This window comes from the organism of the source record quoted next, unplaced genomic scaffold, assembly GCF_019419815.1.
Source record: "Pyrus x bretschneideri cultivar Hongxiangsu unplaced genomic scaffold, Pyrus_bretschneideri_v1 Contig57, whole genome shotgun sequence".
NCBI lineage: Eukaryota > Viridiplantae > Streptophyta > Magnoliopsida > Rosales > Rosaceae > Pyrus > Pyrus x bretschneideri.
The window spans coordinates 2,612,065-2,623,169 of NW_025999795.1; the positions used below are offsets into that span (position 1 = coordinate 2,612,065).

At 37.2% G+C, this 11,105-nt stretch overlaps 1 protein-coding gene across 1 annotated transcript; it reads right to left on the minus strand.

The window, feature by feature from the left end:
* Window positions 1-1,040: 1,040 nt before the first annotated feature.
* On the minus strand, window positions 1,041-10,388 carry LOC103940530 (V-type proton ATPase subunit H-like). Its single transcript, XM_048570987.1, is given in 14 exon segments — window positions 1,041-1,585; window positions 2,104-2,283; window positions 2,491-2,616; window positions 2,762-2,887; window positions 2,974-3,108; window positions 3,110-3,136; window positions 3,346-3,463; window positions 3,560-3,625; window positions 3,704-3,776; window positions 3,881-3,983; window positions 4,208-4,333; window positions 4,510-4,587; window positions 9,180-9,716; window positions 9,840-10,388. Coding segments are annotated over 12 exon segments (1,359 nt in total). The 5' UTR covers window positions 4,540-4,587; window positions 9,180-9,716; window positions 9,840-10,388; the 3' UTR covers window positions 1,041-1,336.
* Window positions 10,389-11,105: the final 717 nt, after the last annotated feature.

An 11,105-nucleotide genomic window follows, 5' to 3' on the forward strand; every position in this document is an offset into this window, starting at 1 on the left:
TGTTCCTCCACGTCCTCCTCGGCACCCATCTGCGCACCCACCCTCGCACCTCCTCTACACACCCCACTCCTTAAATTCACACTCATTAGGAAGACGGGATCTGGATTGCAGAGAAAGGGAGATGGGTTGTTCTTTTTTTTTTTTTTTTCCTTTTTTTTTTCTGGTTCCCCTTCTTTTTTGGGTTGCAAATGGAATGAGTTTTTTTTTTTTTTTTTTTTGTTCCCCTTCTTTTCTAGGTTGCAGATGGCAAGATGAATTTTCTGGGTTGCAGATGGGATGGGTTTTATTTTATTTTTTTTGCTCCCCTTCTTTTTTGGGTTACAGATGGGAAGGGGGGAAGATGATGAAAACTGAAGGGGATGGGGGGTTCTGGGTTTTGTAAGTTTTTTTTTGTTTTTGTTTTTTTTTTTGTTCTTTCCTGGTTGAAGATTCAAATGGGGTTTCAGCTGGGGGTGGGGTGATGGGATCTGTGTTTCCTAGGTTTTTTTTTTTTTTTTTTTTTCCTTCTTTCTTGTTGTTGTTGTTGTTGCAGGTTTAGGGATGTGGGGGGTGGTTGCGGGGAGATGGGATGGGTTTCAATTTTTTTTTGCCGTGTGGCACACATTTGGCAGCCACGTCAGCACTTAACGGATCCATGGATGGAAAATGTAACGGATGTATTATTTTGAAATAAAATAGTAATGAAAGTGAAATGATTTGAAGATGTTGTAAGGAATTGAAATAGACCCCAAACCTGAGGTATGAAAATGTAATTTACCCAAAGAAAAAAGAAAGAGAGAAAGAACCGGATGACACAATGGCATACTTGTAAATAAAGGGAAGTTTATTTCTAACGGAATTGGCTGACAGAATAGCATTGTTGTTAGGGCCAATTGTGGAAAAAAAAATCATTTCGTTTTGGACTTTTAGTTCAGCCCATGTGTGTTAAATGTTTATGGGTTTGATATAGATTGGTTTTGTCCTTATGATTAAATATAAAGTTTTTTTGATTAATAATAGTATAAGATGGTTTTTGATTAAATTAAACTTAGCTCAAACCCTTTTCATTAAAACTCTCTTTATTTTATTCCCCCAGCGAGATTACAGTTGGAATTTATTTCTCTATAGCCCAGTACCACGTACCAACTAAGAAAAATAAAAAAACACAGCAACAGATGAATTTTCAAATAACCAAACAGCCCTACGAAATGTATTACTCAGAACACAATAATATGTAAACCACTACTACTGTGACAGCGACACCCCTGCCCGTCCTTCATAAACATCTCTTTTGGACAATACCATTTAGACAAACGCTGCCGCATTGCTCGGCTCCGCCATTCAAAGGAAAGCATCTCTAAGCCTGCAAAAAGCTAGCATACTTGGCACCTAGGAAAAGCCTTTGGATACATAGCAGCGCATTTTTGGTGACCTCGGCACTCTCATGATTCATCAGTTTCATCACGCGTTCCTTGGCTTTGAGGTCCGTCACTATGCTTCTTCCAGCCGGATGCTGCTGGACAAACTGTGAGATATCAAAGCAGGCTACGGCCAATGCCCTAGGATCACCGGATGTGTCCAAGATAGTAATCAGGACTCTTAGAATCTGCAAGACAAGGTCATGCATTATTAGTACTACGGAAGCCACAAGCTTCTTCAAAAGATTACTCAAGAGTCAACAGCATTGACATCTGCAATTACTTTCACTATATAATTTAATACTGCCTTCAAAACCAAGTAAATGGACCCAATTTACTACCACTTTTCCATGGAATGGAAGCCAACACTGTCTTGGAAAAACAGAGCTATCCAGGAAAACACAAACAAACAAAACACAAGAACCACCTTGAGTGGCTACTACCAATTTTTACCTATAAACCTATGACTCATGACAGATACCCTATTGCCATTAATAACAACACAAAATGGGCGACACATCTTATGGGACACAAATAATTTCAGGGATTAGTTCAGCCCCACTGTATTAACTAAGCACAATAGACCATGAAATTAAGTATACAACACCAACAACTAAGCATATAATCTAATTTCTTCCACATACAAAAAAAAAAGAAAAAAAAAGCAAATTAGGAGAGAAATCTTGGGCAAAAAACAAATTAATACCTGAAAGTCATTCTCTTCAAAGTTGGTAATATTCTCTCGCCAGAATATTGGATCCTTGTGCATGGGTGACCAGTCAAGATGGCCAAGGAGGACTTCTTGCTTATACTTGTCAAAAGAACTTAATTTCTTGATGTTATCCTTCAGAACCTCTTCCAGTTGATTTAATCCCTCCAGGAGATCCTACAACAAACTTCATTTCATTAAGGAAACTACACCAATGATTTATAGTTTGAAAGAACGCATGTACAAGAACAACAATAGCTCCACGAGCTAGTTGGTTCCCTTCATTTACCTTGTTATACCAAGTTAGCCTAAATGCCTTCCTTCCGGTCCGACCACATAAAATACAAACTATCAAAAGAAGCATACAGTGTCTTGGTTTCTTACCTCATCACTCCATGCTTGTGCTTTCAAATTCTGAACGATTTGTGGCAGTCCAAGGTCCACCATTTGAGCGCCAAATGTCCCCTTTGAGAGCAAGTTCCTCAGGGTCAAAACAACAACTCTGACAACCTACCACGAATAATCAAACCCATATTACAAATAAAAGATGAATTTACACGTACTCCTCTGTTACAAGGACAAGTATAACATGGACAAGCATACACAAATTAATCTCGAAGGAAACAATATAGCATCCCGGAGTCAAGATCCTCACCTTCTCCTTTGTGGAACTCTTGACAACTTCTATGAGTTGTGGAAGAGTTCTAGAAGTAGCCAAGTACTCAATTGCAGGTTCATAATAAGATAAGAGCCAGATGCATAGACATGTTTCATAAAGAAGCTGTTTGAAACAAAATATATTGTCAATAAAAATATCACAAACTCAAGAACTAATACGGAAGCTATCCACAGTACAATTAGAGTTACCTGAATAGATTGTTGGGTGGAAGCTGGAGAAATTAAGGGAACAAGCAACTTCACCCCATCTAATTGAACAAAGGAAGATCTAACTATAGGTTCCTTTAGTAAGGTTGCAAGGCAATTGATGGCAGTTGGGATACCACTGACTGGGATGGGCAGGCTTCTTCAACTGCAAATTACATATACCATAAGAAGCATGCTTAGACAACCAATATCATCCAAACTGATAACCACTAAGTAATAGCTGCGATATCAACAGAGTAACTGATTGAATTTGAGGAAATGTGGGATTTAAGTGCTCTATTTCCTAGGTACCGAAAACAAAAGAGTGACCCAGTTGCATTTAGTAGAATGTGTAACCCAAAGCTGAAAGCATACCTGTGCACAAAGCCATTCCACCAATCCTTTCAACACATCATCAATAGTAGTTATTTTCCTCTTTGAATTTGAGGCTTCTCCATTTGCAGCAGAGCCATCTTGGGGTTTTGGCCTGGCACTATATTAAAAGGGAAACATTAATGAAAATAAACTGCACTTAGTTGATTCTTTGAATATTTGCATTTCACTTTAGATGTGTGTCATGTTTGAGTACCTCACTATTAAAGCAAGTATCTTACAGCTCTTCTCTTGTATGAACCAATTACCCTTCCAGAGCAATCTGAAAAGAAACGCAATGCTTTTTTTTCCTTTGTACATAGATAAAGCTATTACTCATAATTGGTAAATATGTGCTGACCTCAAGAAAGGCTCATAGATATCTTTATCAACAAGACTACTATCATGGAACAATCTTGCTCTTTTTGGGTTAGCTGGGACAAAAAGAAAAGGAAAAAATGGTTACTTTTTCTTTTTTTCTCTTGGCTTTGCGAATGGGCGCGCAATCAGAAATCCAAAAGATGTTCCAGTTTGTTACCTGTAAGCATTTCATTAATTAAAGCAAGGACATATTCCACCGTTTCTTCCTTGAAAATATCACGTAAAATGCCAACGAACACTTGAACATAAGCAGGGCCATCCTGCCACATTTGAACAGCTTGTCAACATCATGGTGAGATACAAACCAGAAGAAAAAGATAAATCAATATTTTCAGCCAATCCAGAAGAAATCTCCACTAAGATTAAGGAAACGCAAAGGATCGAATGAAGCCAGGCAGCATTGAGCAACATGGTGTGGGATGAACATACAAATCAAAATAAGCAAAAATGAAATAGAGATGGAAGGAGCAAGAGGAGGAATTACATCATCGAGAAGCTGTGATCTGTAGCTCTCGGATCTTTTATCATAGCGCCTCAAGAGCTGAAGGCAGGTTCCAGTGATGAGCTTAGTGGTCATGTAAGTCTCCCATGGGATGTCCCTATTCAAAACCTTGACAAGGGAAAAATGGGAAATCAAACAGCTCCGTCAACAAAACAAACAGACAGACAGTGACACAATACAATACAATACATTACACACAATTCAATGACGAGATTTCGACTTGTAATTCCCAATTTCCAATTCTCGTGGAAAGTATGGTAACAAGTGATTGAAGGACAACGAACCTGTTCAGTCGTGAGCTCAGCATGGTCCATTGCTCTAAGTACCCAAAATCAATTTCAGAATTTCAACAATTCGAGTACCTAGAGATGGAGAAAGAAGCCGCCAGATCGATCTATCAGACAGATTTACTCACAATTTCAGAGTCATTGATTACAACATGTTGGAACTAAAACAATTCGAGTATCTAGAGATGAATTAAAACAATGTGAAAGTATCAAATGTAAGTGCTAAATTGAAACGCCCAATCCCAATCCCAATTCTGGATCGGCGGGGGAGCTTACCTCTCTGTGTCTGTGTGGCCTCGTCTGGACTCGGGGAAAGAAAGAAAGACAGGAGAGAGGAGAGGAGAGGAGAGGAGAGGAGGAGAGAGGGGCAACCGCAATTATTTTATTTTGTATACGTGGCATAATGATGACGCGACATGTTGTGAGTGCCTTGTGTTGCCCCAATGGGTTGGCCCAAGCCCAAAACAAATAATAATAATAATAATAGTAATATGATTGTTATTAAAAAAAAAAGAGCTCCGTATATGAAGACAAAAACTTTCACTATATTTCAAGATTATCAATTAATTTTTCAACATATCAAGGAGAAGCAAAAACATTAAAACAACTAAAGCCCATCCAAAAAGCTTGGAAACACAATTTTAAAATAGCAGGCATACCCCTAATGCTTTAGGACTATTAAGACACCCCAACCCTCACACCTCCAACAAAATTAATATACGCCATAAGCTCAACCCATTTTTAACTCTTTCTGCATAATCAGTTTTGAAACTATATGTAGAATCAGTTTGTATCCTTTATTAGTAGAATCAATTTGTATCCTTTATTAGTAGAATCAGTTCAATCCGTCATCAACTATTTTTGCAGAATCGGTTCAATCAATCATCGACTATTTTTGCATAATCAGTTCAACGCGTCCTTGACCATTTTTGCAGAATCATTTCTACCAGTCCTCGACCATTTTTGCAGAATCGATTCAATTAGTCCTCGACCATTTTTTACATAATTAGTTCAACCTGTCATCGACCATTTTTGCAAAATCAGTTCAACCCATCGTCGACCATTTTTGTAGAATTAGTTCAATCTATCTTTGACCATTTTTGTAGAATCAGTTCAACCCATCTTCGACCTTTTTTGTAGAAACAGTTCAATCTGTCTTCAACCATTTTGCATAATCAGTTCAACCACGATGACGTCTGCTACTTCAAGATCAAAGACTTGGCTAGTTTGGTGTTTGCCCTTTTCTCTTCGACCATTTTTACAGAATCTGTTCAACTGCGTTGACGTCTATTACTTCAAGGTCAAAGACTCGACTAGTTCGGTATTTGCCCCTTTCGCTGGGACTCCTTCAAGGGCTTCTTGATTGCTCATCCATATGTGCCTTTTGCTTTTCCTTTATGGTTTTTTTGTTTGTGCTCTGTTTGGCTACCGAAAAAATGGGGAAGAAAGTAGAGTACAAAAGTTTAGGAATTTGTACCTGTAACACGACCCACACGTCGAATCAATGAAAAAAGAGAGAAATCAAAACAATATCGAAATGGATCTAAAATGCTTCTCGCCTTGTTTGATTTGAATATCATATACTATAAAGCAGGAAGAACATTATTTAATCCATTTTCAAGGCACATTAACTTGAAAAGGGAAAAGGAAGGGAATAAGAATAATTAAAACTAGATGGAAACTTGAACTGTTCAATTGGAGATGAAAATCGGATGGCAAGCTGGGTAGAGGTCGTAGATCCACAAGTTTATTCATTTATTAAGAAACCATTTATTAGTTTGGTGCAACCGCCCTCCATTCAAATGGTGCCCTACTGAATCATTATTATAATTATCAAGATGTGAATTAACTAATAAACCTCGTTGGAAGTCCAAACTGAAAAAGAATGACAATTATACTAATAAACCTTGTTATATACGCAGTTGCCTTATTCGAATCCTAAAACTTATAAATGCAAACATTTTTGAAAAAAAACTGGATAAAAGTTGGACTGCATATTTCGATATGAAAATTTCCAATTAGATTGATTTTTTTTTTCAACTCTAATCCCACTGTTAGATTAGTACAAATAGAAATTAGCTCAACAAATAATTAAATTGAACCAATATTTCTTGAAGAGAGAAAAAGAGAGAAGGGAGCAACAGTTGTAGTGATAGAAGTGTGGAAAAAACTTTTTCACTATACAGAGTAATTTTGTAACTTACACTCCAGAGCAAAAAAAGGCAATCATAGTTATTTTTCATATGTATTAACTTTTGTCTCTACTTAAAATGTTTAAAAAGTATTGTCTTAATATACAATTAAGTATTAACAGTATACTCTTGTAATTTTTTCTATAAAAAAAAAATCATAAATAAAAATGGGTGATGTTGTATAAAAATCAATAAAATTTACAATATTAACAATATATCAACAATATTTATCTAAACGACCTATTAATAGAACCCTGTTTGTCAACAAAAATAGCTAAAATGCAAGACAAGATAAAGATGAATGATACAAACAACAACAAGAACAACAACAAAGCATTTTCCCACTAAGTTGGGTCGGCTATATGAATCCTAGAACGCCATTGCGCTCAGTTTTGTGTCATGTCTTCCGTCAGATCCAAATACTCTAAGTCTTTTCTTAGAGTCTCTTCAAAGTGTGAATGATAGAGGAATAAAAATAAAAAATATTCATACACACAAGTGTGTAAGCAAATGTTAGTTATAATTAAAGAAAAACTAATGAAAATGGTTTGAAAACTTTGAGTTTTAACGATAAGGACAAAATAAAGGATAAATTGAATGGTACTATGATTGACTTTTTAGTGTAAAAATATGGTTTTTTGTTAAAATGAACAGTACCGAAAGTTTTTCGTTAAAATTTCTTATAATTAATCCAAGTCATGTGTAATTTGTTGGTTCCATAAATCAAGCACTCAAATTCTCAAACCCACGTATCAAGAATCATAGCTGAAAAAAGAAAAAAAATCTTGCAAGCGGGTCAAACAAATGAGAGGTATATCAAGAAAGAAAATAAATCTATTTTCAAGACATCTATTACACAATGAAGTTCACTCGGCCAATAAATAAAAATAGGCAACTGTCATTCCTTATAGTGAATACTAGAATGGAAACACTTCAGGAGGCCAGAGGAAGAGGGACAATATTTTCCTTTCTAGCATTTCAGCTCACGACATGTCAAGAAGGTATAGTACTGTGCTAATGTCATTAACTCTTGCATCTTAAGCACCAATATTCAGACATTTGCACAACTAATGGTGCACTAATTGAGTTCCCAATCTATAAGGATGCTAACTTCATCATATAGTACTATAGTTAAACACATTTCTTTCCGAAATTAAATTAAGAAAAAATTCAACATTCACATGCCACAACAATTACACTGTTCCATGAAGTAATCTTACCATGACAGCCAAATTGACACAAAACATGTAATAGTCCTTTCGAAAACGAAATTCAACCCATTAATCATATATTTATTTAACACTATATACATATTACAGAGTTGCAATAATTTTCCAAAAACAACAAACCCAACAAACATATATAGAAAATAAAAGGGTAAATTACACTTTACCATCTTAGGTTTGAGGTCTATTGCAACCTCATACAATATCTTCAAAAAATTTCACTTTCATACCTCATGTATTATTTTATTTCAATATAGTACATCCGTTACATTTTTCATTAAGAGCTGACATGGCTGCCAAATTCCTTCTTTCTCCATCACCACCACCCATCTCATACAACCACCATGTCAATCCTCCCCTCCCACCAGAGCAACCACCTCCATCTCCTTCATCCTCACAGCCACACTCTTTCATCCCTAATCCCCATCCCACCCCAACCCCCCCCCCCCTCCTCCAATCTCTGAGCTACGCTCCAATCCCAATCAGAAAATTACCTCCACAAACTTGATCTCCTGAAGCTGGCCGTTCAAGCGACGACCCAAACAACAACGGCTGCAATTCGCAGTCATGACCTCCAAACCCTCACACGCTTCACTCCACAACGCACAGTCGGGGAAGATGTTTAGTTTTTTATTTTTAATAAATAAATAGGGTAAATTATTATAATATTTTTAAATGCATAAAAAATTATTTTTTTACCACATGGCACAAATTTGGCAGCCAAGTCAGCACAAATGTGGATCTCATATTTGTCACGTTACGGTTTACTTAACGGATTTTCTAACGGATGTACAAAATTGAAATAAAATGATAAGTAAATGTATGAAACTGATATGTTTTAAAGATGTTGTAAGAAATTGAAATCGACTCCAAACATAAATGGGTAAAATGTAATTTACCCAAAATAAAAGTAACTAAGCTCCCAACAGTATAATCCATCAGAAAAAATACAAACATGCACATGCTTAAGGACCATGAGAAAGAAGCAGGGTAGTTCCGGTAAAATGAAAGCAATGACCACAAAAGTAGGAAAATGAAGATGCAAAAAATGCAGAAAACCACCAAATACACATTCAATTTGGTTTGTCCAGAACCAAGAATAAGGCATACTTTTCCACAATTGTACAAATTTGGATTTAATCGAAGGCCACCAGAGTGGTAGTAGATATTCCGCGTAACAGAGTTCCCAGTTAGGCCAAAGATGTAAACAGATATAAATCAATTCTAGGCGTTCAAAATTATCACATACCAGTGGCACATTGGGATAGTCACTGGGGAAGCAAACATCAAAGAAGAAGAGACCATCATGGTAAGGAGTAGCCTCGCCCCAACAATTACAGCTCTCACACGATCCATTCTTGTCTCATAAGCTCTACCAAATATTGTAACGGTGGATGTCAATGAAAAGGGGGGTAAACAAACCTAAGTTTCTATAGTACAAACACTGAAACACCAATCCAACAACTATATTCCATATATTCTCAACTCCAAATTTCAGTACAAAACCAAATTAATTACAGCAGTCAGCATCATGAAATGGTCGGTGCAAAATATTTGATAAAAATTAATAGGCTAAGCAGGGGAAAACTTCACTACCATTAATTCAAAACAGTTATTTAAAAGGAAATTCAAAATAAAATAAAAAAAGAACTCGCCTGGCAAATTCTTCTCCAGGATCTTCCACTCTTCCTGAATTCTCTTTGCCACAGACAGAATCGTCGGAGCTTCCGTTGTTCGGAACTGCCGCGGAAGTGACCGACGATCAGGACCACGTCATCTCAAGCGGCTGCGGGCGAAGCAAGGTTGAGATAAACAACAAAGAACCATAAAGATTTGATCTTTATTAATTTAGTGAAAAACCAAATTCATATAAAACAAAAGATTGAAGAAACAGAGGTAAGAACAATACCAAATCCGGGCCCACCGGGTGTTCCATAAAATCTGACGCTTTTGAGCTTCAAATCTGTGCGAACACTTCCAGAGCTTGAAGGGGTGCAGAGAAAAATGGGTTTAAGAAGCAGGGAAGAAAGTGCCAGAAGCTAAAACCCTACTAATTATTTTTTACTTCAGATTCTCAGATTCTGTCACTTTGTCGTTGTTTCTCCCCTTTTCTTGTCAGCTCTCAACAAAACAAATATCTTCTGGGTTCTCTTTCTCTCTCTGCAATTCCCACGTCCAGCTCCCTCTCCTCTGTCTCTGACATCCCCCTCTCCCTCACAGTCTTAACCCCGTTTCGACCCATCCCCTCAATCCCGACACCAACCCTTGATTTGAGGAGAAAAAAATCAACCCTTCCCTCATTGCCATCCCACGCCCATCTCCCTCTCTCTGTCTCTGCAACCTATGCTTTTTGGCAGTATCTATCAGTCCTCTCTCACTCTCTCTCTCTCTAACGGCATGGTCTCACTGACTCCTACCGTGGCTCAGAAAGAAAGGAAATGAAATTCTGTCTAACCCATCCAATCTGTTCGATACTCTTAGAGACAAAACTTACCATCGCCCTCCTGTCTGCCCTGCAATCCCCTCACCATCAATTCCAATCAGTCCCAACAATTAAGATGACAAAAGTATCCTCCAAATTTTTCACCCCGGCCGTTCGATCTTTAACCCTAGATGGGCATTCCCATCATTTGAACAACCAAAGGGCCGGCCTCATCAACAATTGAGGTAAGCCCAGCAAACACAGCCCAAAACCCAGCCGCAAAAGCAGTGGCAGAGAGACTCAACGGTACTTTCGTAAATAAAATGAAATTCGATCCAAAACACTGTTCATTTGAACAGTGCAATTGAAAACCCTTCTTTAGACTAAAGTAATGGGTTTTTGACTCCTTGGTAATAAGTTAATCGGAACATAATTTTCGTGGTGAAAAAACGCGGATTTAAACTCTCGTGAAGTCCGTTAGGTTTAAACTAAAAATTAACATATCTATCAACTTTCTGTTAACATCTTCACCCATCTTTTCTCCAGGTAACCCCAAGTGGTCCATGAACCCTAAAAGCCCTGTCAAATAGGGAGGAGAATTCTCTCATCTCATAAATTTTCTTTCCTTTCCTACCCGCCTACTTAACCGATTACGGTTAAATTACGTCAACATTTTATATTAATTTTTTTATAAAGATAATAAGATAAAAAAAAACATATGAAAGGAGGGAAGGGAATGGAACGAGAATAAAA